At 35.4% G+C, this 20,987-nt stretch overlaps 1 protein-coding gene across 1 annotated transcript in view; it reads right to left on the bottom strand.

Moving 5' to 3' along the window:
• Positions 1 to 20,987, bottom strand: part of ABCA13 (ATP binding cassette subfamily A member 13) — a 193,230-nt gene that overhangs the window by 126,482 nt on the left and 45,761 nt on the right. Inside the window, exons 21-28 of the mRNA XM_021386386.1 lie at positions 20,335 to 20,453; positions 18,906 to 19,078; positions 17,694 to 17,770; positions 17,323 to 17,444; positions 14,518 to 14,712; positions 12,230 to 12,394; positions 6,175 to 6,352; positions 4,312 to 4,451 (exon numbers count right to left, since the gene is read on the bottom strand). Of these exons, the coding sequence (XP_021242061.1) occupies positions 4,312 to 4,451; positions 6,175 to 6,352; positions 12,230 to 12,394; positions 14,518 to 14,712; positions 17,323 to 17,444; positions 17,694 to 17,770; positions 18,906 to 19,078; positions 20,335 to 20,453 (1,169 nt within the window). The remainder of the gene's footprint in view (positions 1 to 4,311; positions 4,452 to 6,174; positions 6,353 to 12,229; positions 12,395 to 14,517; positions 14,713 to 17,322; positions 17,445 to 17,693; positions 17,771 to 18,905; positions 19,079 to 20,334; positions 20,454 to 20,987) is intronic.

Genomic DNA, 20,987 nt, shown 5'->3' with positions numbered 1-20,987 from the left:
TTTTCTGTCAACAGACACAGAAAGCCTGTGGGCTGAAATCCCAGCTTTGAACATTAGGATCATTCAACCCGCTGTTCAGACTGGAAGGTGACAACTTGAGGGAGACCAGAAAGGCTCTAAGGACAGAAATAGGCAAAATGGGAGATTTTCATTTCTGCACTGCAGGTCATGCTAGAATATGAGGAGTCTGAATTTTAAGCCTCTACAAGTTGTGAGATCAGGAAGTTCACCAGGGATCTCAGAAGAGCTCAGATATTGGTGCTTGAGCCAATTCCCAACAACACAAAAGACGTTTTCCTGAAGTCACTTTCAAAGATCTACAGTATCCATTAGAATACTTGATCTCCTTATACAAACAACTGAGGGCATTTTAGAGAATGTCTCAAATTGAAGCAGCAGTTAAAAAAAAAAAAAAAAAGGTCATGTAAATTAACAAAAGGAACAGTAAGTAGTTTTCAGGATCAGTTAACATCCAGCCAAGAATTCTAAAAGATTTCAAGGATGAAACAGTTGAAGTACTGTAGTCGGTGTAACATAACTTCCTGATTATAATTGCCTTGGTATCAAGAGATTTGAAGAATAACAAATTCAATGCTATCCATAAAAAAAAAAAGATGCTAGGGGAACCAGGAGACTACATAGACTAATGATTTTGAAATCTCTGCTAAGCAAATTTTCCTTTTGTGATAATAATAAGAAATTACAAGAAAGGAGAGAAGTGTAAATAGAGAATAGAAGTACATATAGTTGGAAGATATAAAACACTTGAATTTTTAAAGTGAAGCTGTGCTTCAACTCTGGAGCAGTTAATGAACAAGCAAATAAGGAAGAGGTGGTTAACAGAGAACACCTCACCACAGACACTGTGGATGCAAACACTACATGAGCTGGAAATAAAAGTTGGACACATTATATCAGTAAAATTTTGGCATGTCTTTAGAAGTTGGGACAGTATCTGGGGAGAGTATCACTTTACTTTCATACTCTTCAGCAATTTCCTATGCAATCTTTATTGGCCACAGTATGAGTTGGAATTTGAGGCAGAATGAAGACTCCTATGAGTTTATATTCTAATGAGTAGCTGGAGTTTGATGTTTAATAAAAATTCCCTTTAAGTTCCCTTCTTCCTGAAGAATGAAGATCCATTAAAATAAATACTCTACATAACATTTAGGCTGGATATTGCATTTGATTAAAATTATAGTCTTGAGCATCATCTATTGCCCTGTCTGGACTAAATATGTCTTCCTGATTTAAGCATAAATAATGTTATTTTGAGCACACTTCACTGCCTTTATAATGATATCTTTTAACAGACTGACAAGTCAAGTGTGCTTATGCAAAGCCAGACAGGCTACGTAAGTTTAGAATGAGAAGTTACTTGACTCATTACCTATTTTTCTAATTATAATTGGCAAAAAACAGAAAGTTGAAATCAATTTGCTAGACTATTTTTCTTTTATTTCTGAATCATCTCGCTACTTTTATATATATATTCTGACTGTTCCAATTACAAAGAAATAGCACATACTGTTATTCCTACTTCGATTTCCTGAATATGTAGAAGATGTATTTTTATGAGATCAGCTCATCACTGGAAAAAAAGTTAACAAAGATCAAAGGCATCACACATGGTCTTTGAACTCCTAGATGCCAATTGCAACTGAACATTGTTGCTCTCAGCCAGTGCTGCAGCACATCTCCATAATGGTCATAGTTATTCTACACATCAGAACTGCTGACTTCTCAGAAGGCAAAATCCACAACCTCACAATTTATCAAAGAACGGTTAGTTACGCAGTCCTGAAGTGAAACAATCCATGTGAAAAACTTGCAGAATATCCCTTACTATACAAGTATTTACCTCATTTTCAGTTTTAATTATCTACTTGTTGCCTTCTAATACACTGCTAACATGTGGTCACATTGTCTCAAGTAAATTACAATTTTTATTTCAATAGGATATTTGACTGTGTAAGAGAGGGTCAGCTGTTAGTAGCTGCATTTAAGATCCCTAGGCCGTTATTTTGCATTTAAGATTTGTCTGTGTTGGAAAAATAACTAAGAGGCTTGTGTAATATAGCAAAACCAAAAATTGTTGTAGAAACATTCCTACTACGTTTGTATTTATATATAAACAGGTATACTCAGCCTGATCTAGTTAGTAGGTGGCAAACCTGTTGACTGCAGGGGGCTTGGAGCTCAACAATCTTAAAAGTGCCTTCCAACACAAGCCATTCAATGATTTGATGAATTCCTCGTCAGATACAAATGGCAGAGGTGGGGTGCAGATTACAGATTCCTAATAAACTGATGGAACTCTGGGGTCCAGAGAACATTAACAAGTGTGCTAAAAACATCTACCCGAATCTTTGAATTACTCCAGAATATTAAAAAAACACAAGTTAACTGCATTATGAATTCTATTACTCAGTCTTGATTTCACTAAAATATCTATACACAACAGATGTTAGGAGATCTATCTTATAGATTATTTCCAGATATCGATTTTGTCATACCAGTAGCAAAATAATTGTCCTGGTTTCAGCTGAGACAGAGTTGATTTTCTTCATAGTGTCTGGTATGATGCTATGTTTTGGCTTTAGGAGAAAAACTATGTTGACAGCACATCAATGGTTTAGTTATTGCTCAGAAGTGCTGTACAGAGCCAAGGCCATTTCAGTTTCTCAGCTTCTCACACTGCCCTGCAAAGGGACTGGGAGGTGCACAAGGAGCTTGGAGGGGACAGAGCCAAGACAGCTGACCTAAAATGGCCAAGGGGATATTCCATACCACATGACTTCATGTGAAAAACCTATAAAATTGAGGGGGAGTTGGCCATGGGGGCAGATGCTATTCAGAGACTGGTTGGGCATTGTTTGGTGGGTGGTGAGCGATTGCTTTACATATCACTTGTTTTGTATATATATTATTATAATTTTTGTTCTCTCTCTCTTCCTTTTCTGTCTTAGTAAATAGTTTTTATCTCAACCTACAAGTTCTACCTTATTTTCCCAATTCTCTCCCCCCTCCCACTGGGAGTAAAAGGTTGCGTGTTGTTCAGCTGCTAGTCGGGTTAAGCTACAATAATGTAGAAGTGCCTTAAGTGATTATCAATGTCAATGTAACATAGGATATAATTGTGTATTCAAAATTTGAATTTTTTTTATCATTATCACAATACAATCTTTATAGAATTTTCATCTATAGCATCTTCAGTTTTAGCTAAAGCTTTTAAATCAATTCTACTCAACTCTAGAGAGGTGGACTGTTATCCAAATCGTTATTTAACTGCAAAATACGAAATCACTGAAACCTTACTTCCAATTTACAGCTATTTGGCTTAGGTTTTTATCTTCTAGAGCATAAGTCAGAACTGTGCTCCACCCTGATCACAGAACCACCATGTGCTCCATTTACACAGGAAGTAGTTGCCATCACATCTAAGGTTTAAGCAGCCTTTTAATGTATTGTTTACAAGCAGCTTTTCTCTTGATCTTAAATGAATTTAAATTGCCATTCCCGCAATAAATAACGTTGTGAGGTAAACATAATATATTTGCAAGATAAGTGCAAAATTAGCACAGAACACTAAGATGCACTTAGAATGCATAATTGTCCCTTCTTTTACCTACGTGCTTCAAAGCTTGACGTGAACAATTTCATTGCAGACAATTATGCTCAAACCAGGTTACTTGCCATACCAGATAGTAAAACTGTTTAGTGATATGAAGTCATTAGTATTCACATATATATGGCATCTTAGCCATAAATATTTATACTATCGGTGTTAAAAACACGATTAGAAATAAAACCAAGATGCACCATAGCCTATTTTTTAATGCAGCTCAGTGACTCCCTCCAAATAGGCTTTCTTTCCCAAGTATCCCTTTCCCACAGCTCCCTGCACTGGGCCATAGAGAAAACATTCAAGACAAAAGCTTACTTGCAATATCTATATTCTACATGTTGACAACAGCACGATTCTTACTACACCTCTGTTAATGTGCTCTTTTTAATCTTCCTGTACAAGATTTACGGTACTTTGAAAGAAATTCTCCTTCTCACTCTGAGGTGAAACCAGTGTAACAAGTAGAAAAAAAAAGTTAAGAGAAATATTTAACTTAAAGCAGGAAGAAGGTGAGAACTCAGGTGGCAGGGTGGTTCCAGTTTTTTTGAAAGCAATTATCCAACTGCTTCTACTTATCCTGAAAGAAATGAAGTACAAAGTATTCCCAAAATGAAGTACAAACACACACACACACAAAAAAAAAATCAATAAACAGAAATAGTGTTTCTTTTGATACTCACCTTCTCTATAACCAGGTCAATCATGCTGATGTTTGAATTGTACAATATCTTCCCATGTAACAGAGGTTTCAGGAAAGTCCATACCAAAGCCCCATTCGAAGACTGTAAAATCTCTTGATAAAGCTTCAAGCAAAAAGGAGCTGCAAAAACAAAGACAGATTCACGTTTAATAAAGTCAACACAGGTGTGGCTGGTGTTATTTTTTTTTAAATCCAAGTCTTCAGTCTTAATTTATGATCTGTCACAACAGCATGCCAGATATTATCAGCTGTCACCACTACAGATGCCTGAATAGAAATTGTTTAACTGCTGTCTAAAATACAGTTAGAGTTCTGCAACCTCAATAATTAGGTAAAAGAATATAGGGAGCTTCTCACATTAGCTGAAAAGCCGCTTTCAAAATTCATCTGCCCTAAAGGCTGCATTAGTGCATTATAGAGGTAGACAGATGCATGTAAAACCTCTGCACACAAAATTAACAGTGAGGGAAGAACCACCTTAATAAGCCACATTCACCCCAGACCGTCAGTTGTTCAATAGCTTTCATTCCTACTTAAGAAAGAAGGATAATAATCCTTCACAAATACAGCCTCTATTTGCACAGTTTCATTAAGACCTACAAAAATGTAGGAAGAAAAATGGCATTAGTCTATGACACCTAACTTCCTGATAAGAAAAAAAAAAATCTAAACAAGTCACTTTTCCATTCCTAGTTAAAAAACATTTTCCTATACCTGATGAAGTTATCAATACATTGGGATGGCATTATGTCCTTCAAAATGCATGGCAAGGAACAGGCCCAAAGATATCCCAGTGTTCACACATGGTCCTCAAGTAAAGGCAAAGAGTTTATTATGGGAAACATTTAGATATTTATGCCCGGCTCATGCACATTATTTAAATTATGAGCAGATTTACAAATATGCCATTTAACATCATTAGTAACACCTTAAGGGAGATAATTATTATTGTATATCATGGAAGACTAAGCCAATAATATTTAGATTCAGGCCAAATATAAAAGAAACAAAAGCCAGAAATGTAACATTTAGAACACCCAGTTCTTTGTTCAGACTTTTATTTTCTTCAAGGAAACATTCCTTACTGAGTGCAATTATTGCTAAACGACAGCAAAGAATTAAGAGACTCTGAACTGTCCAGTCAAAAATAGCAATACACCAAAAGACACAGACTTGCTAATTTGAGTTTGTTATGACTTTCCCACACACAAGTGAACAAGGCTAAGGCAGAGCTTTGGCTCCCTGAGGGTACACAGCCAAGGCTGCAGAAACAGAGTCCTGTTTCACAGGTCCTTACCACAGTATCCCTGCATTCTTCTCTCATACCCAGTCACTGAAGCACCAACAAGGTTATTAACAGTATTAAATTAATCAGGATGAGTCAAAAGTATGTTGAAGGTAGCAGAGGTGAAATTATGAGGGAACAGATGTCCTAGGCACTTGATAAAGAATAGATATTTCAACTATTAAAAACTTAAATTTTCCAGAAAGTTTGCACATTTTACTGCACAATATCACCACAACATTATGTTCAAGGAAGAAATGTAGGCAACAATAAATTTTCCATTTTATATCTCAAAAATGTATTTGTATACTGAGCTTTAAAGAAAATCTAATTAGTAAGTCTCTAAGGCATTAACATTCTTATTATTTGAAAGTACAGGAAACAACTAGAATCACTTGCGTCTCATCAGAATTCTCTCTCAGCTGTAAAACTTCTATTGATCATCCCTTGTGTTTAGGTTTACAGTATCAACTGAATTGTCAGCAGGCATTTTCTATTTAAGCAGGAAAAATTTTTCAAGATCTGAATATGCAACTTGTGATCAATAGATTTTCTCACTTGAATCTTCAGGAATCCCGTATTTTGCCATATTGTCGTCTAAGAGTCCTGTGATTCTGGGCATATCAACAAACAGGTTTGCGCTGTTGAAAAATGAAGATTCTTCTTTACATACTGCCTTGATTACAGACTCAAGGGATCCAACAGTTGAACTTCTGAACTGCCCACCTTGCAAGAACTAGAACAAATACAGATGAAATAGTTACTTTTTGTGGCTTCAGGGAGTAGCCCTGCTGTTCTCACAATCCGAGGAAATCAACAGAACTAAATTGCTGAAACTGCCTACAAGAATGAGGGCCTGCTGTGCTCTTTTCTGCTTTCATGATCACCTTTGTCATGGGGGGGAAAAAAAGCTATTGCAGTTTTAGTTGACAAGGTACTGAAATACAGTAATATATAATTACATTCAACTTTGAAAAATCCCGTATTGGGCAGGCACAAAAGAAATGGAAATATCGAGACAACTGGACAACAGCTTTCACAAAGACTGCTCCTGTATCACAAAGCAGAAACAACTGAAGTCAATTTGCATATGAATACTCACATTGAAAACAGTTGCTAAAACAAAAGAAGTGCACCTGTTATGAAAGCCCAGTTTTCAAATACATCTTTTAACTTGTTAGATATACTTGTAGTTTCTGCACATCTTGAATCATACCAGCATTTACAATTACCACTTGCTCATGATTACCATGCATCTAATAAGGAAAGCAATCTGCTTTTATGGCTTAAGAACCATCATTAAATACACTACAAAAATGTGAAGCTTCATTTTTCAGAGAACACGCTCAGTTGCAACTGGTGTCTAAAGATAGGCTACACAGCCATAAGGAAGAGGATGCAACTAGAAGACAACGTGCTGCAGAAGTATAACTGAAAGATGTATTGAACCACATGGTACACACCACTGTTGCAGATACACATGAGGAAGAACATAACTGGATTATTGGATAATATTTTGAGACTGCAAAGATGGTAAGTAGAAAAAGTATTTTGACACGTGAAGCAAAGATACTTGGCACTGATATTAACATCTGATTCTCTGGGGTTTTTTGTTTTTTTTGTTTGTTTTTTTCTTAACAGGAGAGTCATTTTTCAAAATAGTACAGTTCTTTACATAAATAATAGATCACAAGACAGTTTAGAGGTTATGCTGTTAGAAATTGTTTATTGTGATCAGTACATCACTCAAGTGCTAGGTGCTTCTTTGTTAATTCCTGGAGAAATACTAGCAAGTGTTTTTTAAAACAGTTGACATCAGAGATTGTTTATTACGTACATACGCAAAAAGTCAAGTAATATTTGGATTTCATAACACCATCACCTACAGCTCTGGAATCAATCTACTGGTAAGGAGGAATAAACTTCATAAACTGAATAAAGTGGTTTTGAATCCTTGTTTGTGATGGCAACAGAAGGGTAAATGAGGCTTATTCCTGTCAAAGAGTACAAGCTCCCTAATTAATTCTGGTTCCAATCAAAATAACTTGAAATTCAAATAATAGATATTTATGCAGTGAGCTGCCACCAACTGACTGGAATCTACTTACTGCCTTTCAACTAAATATCCACTGACTCAGTAGGATGTTTCCTAAAATTTTGCACTGATAAAATGGGAGAACTATATAGGATGCATATTCATAAAAATCATATTTGATCCACTAGTTCTAGATTAAGCTAAATGAAGTATGTCCACAATCAAGGCTTTTAAATTGAAACAAGTAGTCTCCCATTTAAAAATAAATAAATAAATAAATAAAATCAGTCAAGTCAGTTGCCAACAAACTAACAGAAAAGGAAAGTTGGCACCAAAGATTAAAAAGCTGTCTGGAACTAGATGCTTAAATGGTCATAACATTGGGATTTCTGACCTAACTGGACAGCTGTATACCTAGAAAGAATATGACAAGCAAAAAAAAATTAAATAGCTAATTTGTCTGGAGTAAAAATATTAGCTATTCAACAAAGTAAACCCAAAAGTCAAGGTAAATTACAGCTTGCAAAGAAAATTTTTAAAAAATTCAGAATTATTACTAAACAGACAAAGTAAAAAAATATATATTTATTTTCTTGAAAATGTAGAGGGAGGTTAAAGATCATTCAAATTTTGATGAACTCAAAGGGTAAAGGACAATGTATAGAAATAGATATTCTTCTGGACAGAGACATGAACAATAACTCTCTATTGTACTGAAATCGGCAGAATTGGACAAATGGCAAAATTGCTGACTTGGGTAAAAAAAAAAAAAATGGTCTGAAGTATCAGATTTAGATAGCAGCATTTGAAAGAAAAGTAGAAAGCAAATCTGTATTCAATGATGAGTGGCCCCAGGAGATAACGGTACTTTATTGTGATGTTTAATATGGCAAGATACCACAACACATTTTACTACGAAGGCAAACAGTATATGAAGAATAGAATTTAATGCTTTATCAAATTATTGCTCCAGATCAACACAATACATTTATTTCGGAAGGCAAATGATTTTTCCTTAGAAACACATAAGCTATCTCTAGTTCAAGAAACACTACAAACTGACTAATGTTTGTACCCTAGAAAGCATTAATCAGCATTAATCCAGTACCTACCCAGTGGGCAAAAAATGGCCTTAAGAAGATACTGCAGGGATCCTGATGAAAAACAAAGAAAATGTTGGATCACAGAAGTTCCTAATGTTTTTCCTGAGACTGACCTTAGGTCCCCTGCAATGAGTTTTTTAGCCTTGAAATGAGAAGTGAATTACAGAAATGTCCCTATAATCCAAAATCAGAAGGCACTCCAGGGAAAAGAACGCTATATGGGAAGAAACCAGTTACCTGACTCAAAGTAAGCCAAATATAATACCCAGTGCAAAACATTATTTATCAACTGAAATCATTTGCTGCTGTTGTAAAATGACGTTTCCTGGGCATATTACTGACCATTGTTGAAGTAAGAGGTACAAATGTATGCAGTTTATGGAAAAGGTGAATCACAAAATAAGCAAGTTATTTTAGTAGGCATGGACATGCATGAACAGAATTACAAGTCTTGAACCATACCTCCCCTCAAAGACTGTACATATCTCTCGGCCCCAGCATTCAAGATTAACCTTAATATAGCATGTGAAGATGATCCTACTATGTATGAGACAATCAAGAGACAGTTAAAGAAAAGCAAAACGTTAAAAAAAATCCATTTAACCTAGGAAAACAGAGGAGGATTATGATCGATCTTCTACAAAAACATGGGCAACTCAGAAGTTGCAACAGCTACACATGGGCAAACACTTCTAGAAAGTAGATGGCTGACGCTGTTTGAGCTGCACTCACAAATTTCACTGCCTGAGCATTACTGTTTTCCACGTTGAATTCTTACAGCAGTCACCTGTTGCTTGGGAAGGACAAGAGGGAATGGCCTCAAGTTGCGCTAGGGGAAGCTGATATTGTAAATGACATTTTTTATACAATAACAAATTTGCTAGCATTGGATAAATTGCAGTCAAAATTTTATATATTTGTAATTTCAAGAAGCTTCTCAGTAAAGATAGTTTTAAATACAGAGTTTGTTAAATTTAGCAGAGGGATAACAGAACGAGGCAGCCTTTCACAAGCAACAGAATTCAGTAATTCAGCAAGTCTCTTCCTGTCCTGGAATTATCTAGTCATGAAAAACGAACAGGCCAAAAATTCACACTGGCATATAAGTAAATAATTTATAACAGAAAACAAACAAGCTAAAATCATGACTGAAATCAGTGGTGTTTTTTCCTTCAAGGGAAAAAATCATTCACTCAATGCAGGTAGCAGTAGAAAGTGGCTCTATATTCCAATTATCACTGACAGAGATTCAGTTTTTACATCATCTTTTATTGAAGTGTGTAGAACACCGGTTAAACTTCACACTTTCCAGATATTTAAATATTATTTCTTCCTTTTCAGTTTGTCTTTGAGACAAAAAAAAAAAAACCTATGTGCATTATTTATTTAAAAACATGCTTCAAAATTTTTTTTTTCAATTAGAAGTTAGGAAAGGAGAGAATCTGTCTTACTTTATGTTGAATTTCTATGTATTTTTTACTGCTAAAGCTTTGCTAGCTTAATTGGTGATCTTTCTAAGTCTCTGAACTATTTTGTTGCTGGCTATCAAGAAAATGAAAATCCAAAAGAATGGATTTATTTTGAAATAGAGGAAAATATTTAAGGAAAAAAAGCATATACATAGTATATGCACTTCAGACGCACTTATTTAGCAGCACAAGACTGGCCACTATAGAAAAGACAAGAAGAAAACAAAATAATTAAGAATTAAAGATAGTTATTAGAAAGCAGAACAAATGCAGTTGATCCTGAAAAGAAAAGGAAACCTGTAAGGCAAAGGTGGTGATGACAGCGCAGTCAAATGGGATACAGGCACTATGGAGCAATAACAGGTAATAAAGAAGAAAACCTGGCTCACTCCTTCTAATGACTAGTGACAGCCCAAGAGAAATGTAATCTCCATCCAGAGAGATACTACTCCCCCAGCTGCCAACCCTTAAATGAGGATGAGGAGGGGTGGATCCTGGCTCCACCCTTTCTAGTCACTCAGGTGCATTCTATGCACCTGAGCTCACTGGGTTAGCCATGCTTTCTCACCTTGTGCTTAACCATTGGTTCAGGCTGTGACCTGGCAATTCCACTGCAATACCAAAAAATAAACAACTTTTACTTGTTCACAAAAGAAGAAAGAGTCAAAGACAGAAGAGCTGTTAAAAACATCAGATAACTATTTTATTAAAAAAAGAAATAGGCAGCAAAAGTTTTAATCCTTGACAAATGATTACTTGACAAAAATAAACAGCAGCTTACTATACAAGCACACAAAAAAGAAACAGATTTTTTCAGAATGCAATGAAACGTGACAAGATGTAAAACAACAAAAAATTCTAAGGTTAAATCTGTGCTATAATACTGAGTAATATGGGATTCCATGGAGTAAAGATCAGACCTGTGACCAGATGGCCCTCTGCTGTTGGATTTTTTCCTTTGAAAACATTTTTTAAATGATCTTTGAGAAGTTCTTCTATCAGATAAGCAAGCAACTTTGGGATTTCACTCTGAAAAGAATGTTTTCCTTGTTAGAAGAAAAATCTTAAGTTGACATTACCAGAAGTTGTTATAGGAAAATTCAAAAGATGTAACCTTCTGATGAAAACCACCTTTCTGGAAATCAGAGAAGTACTCTAAAGAACAGAACATCATTTTACAGTATGCCCTTTAGTCATATAGAAGAGCAGCTCACAAGAAGATTCAGATCACTAGGGACAAGAGTGTTTAAGACAATGCTAATTGTAGATGGCACTCACTAACAAGTTTGTACTGTTAACCACTGAAGAATCTTTGTCATTTAGCACCAGATTAAACCCTGAGCTTTCAGTGCAGCAAATCCAGAAGGTAATGCCAGAAGTGTCAGCAGGTCTTCTTATGGAAATGGACCCTCCTTGAAAGGTGGAGTCTTTTTTCTAATTTATTTAATTAGTATTAGATACTAATTAAGATCCATGTGTACACAGTAACTATCCTTAAGAGCAGGGACGAAAGGAATAATCATCTCATTTCATGACACATTTATTTCTTAATACCAAGTAGAACAATGGCATAAAAGCATTAAAACAGACAAAAATTTCAAGCAGATTCAAGAAGTGCACATGCTATCTTAAGTCTTATTGCTTTAAAAAGTAAAGGTACTTCTCATCAAAGTAGTTGCTAGACAAAGATATAGTTTGTTCATTTAAGAAAAAAAAAACCTATCAAAAACAACATCTTCATTAACAACATCCTCTACAGAGCTGGCTGAAAAGGCATGGCTATCTCCAAATTACATAAATAATCATGCTATATAACTAACCAGTCTAATGCCATATTAACTCTTAGGCTATACTCTCACAGGTTAACACCAAAAAAAGAAAAGTGCTTCAAAGGACACTCTTTTCTTTAAGTTCCTAACTTTCTAGTATAGAATTTCTACTAGCATTCCCAAAGACAACACATCAAAATGGAAATTAAGTTTGCACAGTGAAAATCATACACATACCTGCTGCAATGCAGAGATGTCAAACATACCAATGTTTTGAATTGCTTGGAAGAACACTGGAAGGTTTTCCATTACATGCTGGACTTTATTGAGAAGAGAGCTGATACTAGAAACCACATCCAGTAGTGTGCTTAGTACATTGCCCATGTCTGACGGTATCTTATTCTTGGAAGAGAAGGAAAAAGCATGGCAAAATATTTCACGTAGAAGAAGAAATTTTAAGCTTTTGATGAAATATTCAACATTATTTTATTTCTAAACCTGATTGTCAAATGTTCCAGCAAACCACATTTGACAAAACTCCCTAGTACTCTCAAATTCACCTAAAGAATTCTATCTAGAAATTCTAGAAGTGGCCTATGACAAATTAGGAATTAAAATCCAGATAACACGCTTATAACTGCCAAGATGGAGAGCTGTCCTACCAACTTCCATGCTAATAGTATCTACAATATTTTGCCCCCTTAGAGTCCACTGTAAATGATACCTTTTCTTTCAACAGGTTAAGGGTGTCTAGTGCAACAGTTTAATATTCTTAAAATATAACTTGAATCTAGTGGCGACTTTAGCTTCTTTAGGGATCATACTTTTCTTTCATACTAGTCCTCTCTTTTCATTTTTAATATATACTGCCTTTTACATAAAATAATTATGTGCATTTCATTCCTTACTTGACAGAAGTTCAATTGGCCTTTTGCTGTTGCCACCATGCATGTTTTGGCATTGAGAATTTTCTCTCTCTCCTTTGTTTTTATAGGCCATTTTGATATTATGGTAATGCAAACTGATTAAGTTACCTGCCTATGCATGATAATAAAAAAACAACATAATCCCATTATATACTTCCAGCCGCTTCCTCTGATTATCTTTATTGTATCCACCTGTCTTTGGCTAAGACACTTTCTACTATAATAACATCTCTCCTAATATTCTTGCCAGATTTCACCTACATTCACATATTAAAAAAAATACCATATAATAAACCTGAATTTAATTACGAAGTTAGCAAAACTTCCACAATAATTTAGGATGAGCTGACAAAATTCTTTATTCAGTACTAGGAATTCACTATGCATAATTAGGGCTCAATAGAAAAGAGTACTGCTTTTTCTTCCTTTTTGCCAATCTAGGTTGGTATTAACTCCAGAAAGCAGAAACTTATTCTTGGAAACATTATTTTCTGGGTTATTTTTTTATTTTGTTTGTTCTTTGCGTTGTTGTTTTTGTTGTTTATAGCTTCACAGGTAGCATACAAAATAAATACAGGATCTATGGTTGTCAAACAAAATATTCTTCGTGACTGCGCTGTAAGTATCCTTCCACTATTTGTACTTAATAGTATTTTATTTTCAGTGACCCAAAAGATCTGAAATAAACAACTATCACAAATTCCATCCAATAATTTTGCTCTAAGAAGTGGAAGCATCTCTCTGAAAACCCACATTCAATTCCAGATAACCTGCAAATCTAGAGACAGCACAGATTTGCTGCAGAATTCTTCATCCCCTTCATTTTAGTTTTGGCACTGCATTATTCCCATTATTTTCCAGGAGTATACAAACACTGTCTTCTATCATGATTGTAAGTTCTCTAGAACTCTTCTACCTGGGTAAATAAATGTAGGGTGTTTTCAGTCAGATTAGACAAAGCGGGTGCCAACCGACAAAGCTGCAATTACGTACCACAGAGATGTTATGAACCAGTCAAAGTTATCTGACTTAGATCACATGAAATACAGGTGGTTTGCCCTTACAGAGAGAGACATATTTATGTCCTTCTTGAGGAAACCACCTGAATTCCCAGGATGATTACTACAACAAATAAAATACATTCCAGGGTGATATGATTTTGTCCTAGTAAATAAGTTTGTAATGTACATAATGAGGGTTCCTATGCTTGTTTTTCATTCCAGCGATATCAAATCAGTGTTTCACATGCAAAAATTAACAAGTGCCTAATCACATGAACTTCAAGCTCTGCAAAAGATTAATAAAGCTAAATCTCTGACCTCTTGTGTTTTCTCTGTTGCTTTCATAATTAACTCCTCACTGGTGATTTTCCTGAGGAAGCGAGGTATGGAATACAATAAGATCTACCAACCCTGTTCTTCAACTGTGTTTGCTTTGTGGAGCTAAATGAGGACAAAAAGCACCACATGGCTAGTGCTTGCTTCCACAGAAAAGGCCATCTGAAGCAACAAAATACTATATTTGTTAACTGAGCTGTTTATCTCCCAGCATGTTTTAGACCACCTTCCAAAGAAAAGCATAGGAACTGAATGATCTTACCATGTAAATTATGTGACGTAAGTTCAAATTCTGTAAAATCAGTACAAACGTGGTGTACAAATCCAGTGCTGGTAAAGAACATAATTCTTCTACTGCCAGGGAAGTTTTGCTGTTTTTAGGGAGCTTGAGCAAGAGGCTAAGTACTTCTTCATCACATCTTTGAGTGAAGGCTACCACAGAGACACTGTAAAAAACCTATCACAATGTATGTATATTAAAAGCTTTTCTTCCTGGAATGCATGACCTTCTTCTGTAGTAAATAAAATGAGAATTTGTCAAGTAACATAACAATTTGCAGTTGTCAACAGAACTGAAAGAATGAACTATACAGCTCTCTATCAGATTGGTGTGTTCTCACTTTATATGCCTACAAACAGATGAAGTGTGTTTCTTATAAACATTCATTTTCATTTGTGAGCAGATCAATTATATGATCATTGATACCTTAAAGCAGACATCTTTAGAATGCTGTCCATACACATTCTAGCAGATACACCTCTTTGAAGCAGAAACACCTGAATAACAACATGCAGATATGTGAATCATTGCAAAATCAAACCATATGCACTTTTTTTCAGTGTGTACACGCAAATCTAATGCTTAGGGACGCCTACAGTGACCACTCTGAGCCAGCTCACATTTCTTAGTTCAACGCTCCTTTGAGGTGTTATTGTTTAACAGAAGGGACAAAAGCCTAAGCAGACCTGTGGTAAGACTACAATAAAAAATTGCTGAAATAGTGATTTTCTTTTCTTCTAACAAAAATGTCACACAGACAAATGGTTTCAGCCCATATATATTAGCAGTTCTTAGGTCCTCTCTCTCCTGAAATGTCTGAAAGAAGGCAAATGGCAGCAAATTCAGGAAAATGACAGTTTAGAGCCACAGCACAGAACTCGGGGCTCCACTGTAGTACTCCCTGGGACAGCATCCACTTGCACTGTCTCCACTTAATCCTGACAGCAGCATCCAGTGATGGAGACGATTCACAAGAAAATCTACTTAGGACCCACAGTTGGCCAAGATATGCAATTTAATTCTTTAGTTCCTATGAACATTTTAATCTGCAACCTTTCAGACTTTCTTCCAGAATTTTGTCTTCATGATTCCAAATCATTTCCTGTACTTTTAAATTTTCACTTTTTGTTTGTGCATGTACAGAGACCAGGATATGAGTGTAAATATAATTCTGCCTGTAGCATAAAAATGTATTGATTCGGATTTCTTGTTTTGATGGAAATTTGAGTCTGTTATGCAATTTGAAATTCATATCCTCATTCCCACATGAACATTACAGTTTTACTCCAGTTCTTATCCATTCAGTACTTTATCTACTGGACCAAGTCCTTCTGGACTCATTTTGCAGCTTTGTGAGTACAAGAGCTATGCCAAAGTCTTTATGTTCAGTAAATAAATGCTTATAATCTTGAGATTAAAGGTTTTGCATAGTTTTGAAACACAATCAGATTGCAATGAGAATGGCCAGAGCGTAATATTGAGGTAGAAAGCTAAGTGCATCAAGTATGAGCTATTTACAGGCTTACTCTTACCATCCCAGAAGCAAGCACAGTAGTGCTATACAATGACAGACATTTAGGGCTGCAAGGGGCCTGTGAGTGTCATTAGTTTTTTTTTTTTTTTTTCTGACAGTCACTACGTAAATTATAAACATAATAGATAATGCTTAAAATAGATGTAGCTTAAAAAATTGTTTGTATATAATCACTAAGAGACACAGGTCTTAGTGCTCCAGTTGAACAGGTCTTAGTGCTCCAGCTGGACAGGAGGAAGATTTAAGCGCATATACATACAAAAAAAATTCTGTATAAATATGCAAATGTGAGATGTGTACATATATCTTAACTCTACAGAGTACTTTTCCAGAAAAGATTGAAGATAGAAAATCATTTGAGAATTCAGTCAATTAGCATTATTATTCCAAAAGATCAAAGGTGTGCAGAGTCCCATTTAACTGAATCGCTTCCAGGCGACTTCTCTCATTACCATTTACTGGTATCAAAATAACAAGCTAACAATAAAGGCAGCCATACTGCCAAAGGAGTAGAAGAACAAATCATCCATAAGTAGTCACAACTGTATGAACTGCCTTTTTAATAGCCACATTTGTCATGAACAAAACTTGCAACCATTTCTGCAAGTAGAGCATCAGTGACATCCAGTGGCTGCTTGACTGACCTGATCGGTTTATGCCAAATCTACCTCCAACTCTTTTCAGTCACACAGGCATTAACGGGAGAGAAAACCTGCAGTTAGCAGTTATAATGATTTCTACTGTATGCTCACAGGGATCACAGGAAACAGCAGCAAATGTAATACATACAGGCCTTCACTCATACAACTTACTCTATCCACTCTTTAGACAATATACAATGGACAAGTAAAAAAGATAAATGTGAGGCAAAATCCAGGTGAAAATATAAGAACAATGAGGAGCACACCAAAGAATACAAAACAAATTAGACTTCTCTGTACAATACTCAGATGCGGGAAGACAAAAAATGATTTCTTCAGGAAATCTCATCTTCTAAACTACTAGGATAGCAAAGCTCAAATTCAGTGTCAGCACAAACAAACAGTGCTGAGAGTAATGAAGCAGTCCAATTTAGTCAATACTGGTGCTACTATAAATAGTTCTCTTACTACTTCACGCTGTTGTTTTCAAGTCCCAAAACTCACAAACTTCCATATGGAAGTTACAAATCAAAACAGAAGATTCCACACAATTCATCTTTTGTTTCAGTTGGCTCTGGGTTATCCTGTTAACACTTCTTTTTAATATTTTACCTTTGAAAAAGAGATACTAGCTTCCAAGATGCTACTGATAGTTTCTTCAGATAGGTTGACAGAAGAAAGAATGTCCAGCCTCAACTCAGTAATATTCTGCACATAGTCTTTGATTTTCATATCTGGAAGAAAATAAAAATAGAGATATCCAACCTGCTTAATTAAGTTCCCCACAGATTGCAGCCTCTTCTCTAGATTTTTTATGAGGGGTCATAAAGGTCATTAAAAATATTGCATAAGGTCCTTCTACATCAGATTTAAAGGTCACTCTCCATAAGGAACATCCCTCAACAGTTTGAAAACTACAACATTGTTTTGCAAAAATAAATACACAGCAGTGACTCAAAGTGCTGAAGAAAACCATAACTCACCATTTAAAAGATTAAAATTGCTGAGAAAAGCTACCACAGGATTTTCTGAAAACCGTATCTCCCAATTTTCAATCAGTCTGTAATGATAACCATAGAGTCACACTCTACCAGAATTAAATCATTGACTTCAGTACGTATAAAGAGTATCATGCACAGTGAAATACCCCCGAAGAAAAAGGTCAAACACATTATGCTCTGTGTGCATACTGTGCATGCAGAAGGCGCCTCCACAGACCTCTGTATGCTGCTTTTATGTAATGCAGAGACCATCATATTTCTTCCCTAAATGAGAACACCATGATGGGGAGATGTCTACATTTGTAGTGCTGTACAAACAATGGCTTATGGAGAAGCACAGGTCTAGTAAAGTCTCACTTCCATACTTTTTACTGAGCACAGAGTTTTAAAACCTAGAGATGCAAAGCATTCTAGTTACAGATGAACTAAGTCTGTCTAATTCTAAGTAATAAAGAGTGTACACACTTCAGAAATTATTTACTATTGAAACACTGGATGTGAGTCTAGGGTCTATAAGAAAAACCTCTATGTCCATGTTCCTCTATGTTATTTCAGTAATTCACACAGATCATTCAATCCTATTATAAAAATAATCAGACAAACCATAATAGCAACAACCATAAGAGCAGCCACTTCTAACTGACAATTAATTTGAAATATGTAGTAGCTGTTTTATTTATTCACTTAAAATCTATTATTTTCCCTCAAGTGATTAAGCAACTATTGGAAACTATTTGGAGCTCAATTTTGATAGTTTACGAGCACTGCTCCATGTTTCTGATTGTCTGAACTGCTGAACTGACCTGTGTGGCCAATGTTTTGCAAAAGATTCCCAGCTGCTGAGAGGAAAATGCCCTGGCAAAACAGTTTTAAGTAAAAAGTAAGTATATCGACAATGTTACCTAATTGAAATCATGGAAAACTAAAAAAATTCTTAGTTGTGATTAAAGCATTCCTAATGAACCGGCAAGATCAACTACAAGTGCTCAGCATAAGTATGAAAAATCCAGAATTTCGCTAAATAGATACCTAAATAATTTGTGCATTTTATTTGCTCAATTTTCAGTTACACGAACAAAAAAAAGAGACTGTGATTAAAAGTATTTATCCCGCAACTACAAAATTTAGAACATGTGCACAAAATAACATCACTAACAAGAGCCATTTGGGGTACTGAAATGTAAAAGGCTTTACTTTTGCAAGCGTCTCTGGATGTTCTCCAGCATTAGTTGACAGTCACAGCTGCCATCAGTGATATTATGTAAGATTCTCAGGAAGCTCTCCAGATTACTAGAAAGTTTCAGGTTTATATATGCCATGCTCTCACAGTCTCCCTTGTTGAAAGTCAGCCACATTCTTTCAATACTCTGCAAAACATAGGAATCATTTTGTTAGCAAATTCATGAGGTCATGTTATTGCTTGATATAGGTAGTCTTAGCCATCTAATAATGCATCTTTTCAAACAATAATGTGGATGAAGTACTACTTGTTTACTCACTTAATTTGAAACTGGGCAAAGATTTTCCAGAACCAAGGAATTCTCAAAGATTTAAGTTTTGGAAATAACAAAAATATTTGTGAATTTGACGTAACATCAAGGGGGTTCATCCCATAACAGAAATTTCAACATTTGAACTTGAAATTTCATTTCAATAGTTTTTATTTTAGGCTAACCACTTTCTTGTTTTCCATCAGCAAAGTGAAAAATCTAGATATCCATATACAGGAGCTTTCTTACATCATGCTTTGTGTAGTTTTCACTTTTTTTCTCTCCTGAATATTCATATTTCTGATTTTGCTTTTTCATTTTCACAGAAGTTTGTCGTAGAACAGTAGAGACTAGAGAAATATATTTGTTCAGCAAAAGTCTACTTTAAGATATGAGTGCTGCCTCTTATACCTGTTTACCTTAAAACAATGAATTTCCGTTCATGTCAGCAAATCCTCCAGGTAGACAGAAAACAGACTAGAAGAGCTATTTCATGGAAAGAGGAGGTAAATTCTGTACTAAAAGCGTGAAGTTAGTATTTTGTACTTGTGTGTACATGCACAGATGTGCACACATCTGTGTGTGATATCCAAAGGCCTGTTTCCTGCTCTGGATGAATCAAACTAAATGCCAGATGCTACTGCCTCCCAACCAGGATTGCAGGTAATTTCATGCACTGTTAAAAAAAAAAAAAAAAAAATACAGACTCCATCTGGTAACCACAATTGCCATTTTAAATTGAACAGCTTTGTATTTAGCTTGATTTTACAGCTGTTCCCGTAAAATTTTGGAAGTCTACAAACACAAACGTACTCTTATTCATGAGAGTAGCAGTATCACAAAATTTACAAGAACTAAAATGGGCTACTGTTTGGTACTGAATGGCAATTCAGTTATTCTAGTTACTGTAATTCAAGTTACATTTACAGCTTTTAAAGCTCATTAATTTAAGGAATTCCTTCTGTGTATCACTAATAAAACGCCTTAGAACTACACCCATACAGACATCAGTTTCATACAGCCCTATGGGGACAGATCATTTTGAAAGAAGAAGAAAAAAATCATCTGACATTAGTTTCCCAAGTTTATTGTATTCTGTAAACAACACCTATAGGTGTGAAAACTGTTCAAACCTGATAATGATCTTGAACCAGAGTGATTCCTTCAATTGTAGAGATGACTAAGTGATGCATTATGCCCTCTTTACACTTTGTAACAACACAGAGAAGGTTGCTGGTGACAAGTGGCTCTTCTGTAAGAGAAAGAGTCCAAAGCTTAATCAGTTAAAGATGTATATATATTGGTCAGCAAATGAAAACCTGACCAAACAAAAAGGGACAGAAAAAGGTGGATTTTTTTCTAAAAGCAAATAAACACAAAAGTCTGATGTGTTAAAGGCATTAAGAAACATTTCTGATCAATTTTATTTTCCATTAGAAGGCAAGAAGGGCTTGTTAGATTAAATTCTCACTGCTGTTCACCATTACATAATAAGAAATTATGCCCTTATGCCAATACAGGGCCTTTCTCAATGTGTTCATCTTTAATGCCAACACGAAAAAAGTAAGTCAAAGGCATTCACGTTAGATCGATTTGTTGAAGTTATTCAGCTATAGCTAGCCAATCCACTGCCTCAGTGGCATTATGGTGTAATCTAGCCAGAAGCAGGAGGTAAAACTCCCTTTATACACTTGCACAATTTTTCATTTCTATTAGCTGGATGCTGCCTAGTGCCAACTCTTGCTCATCAAAAAACCTCCATAACTTTATTCACTTCACTAATGTA

Source organism: Numida meleagris, chromosome 2, assembly GCF_002078875.1.
Source record: "Numida meleagris isolate 19003 breed g44 Domestic line chromosome 2, NumMel1.0, whole genome shotgun sequence".
Lineage (NCBI taxonomy): Eukaryota > Metazoa > Chordata > Aves > Galliformes > Numididae > Numida > Numida meleagris.
Note: the sequence above shows the minus strand (reverse complement) of the source record. Positions and strands in the feature narration are given on the sequence as shown.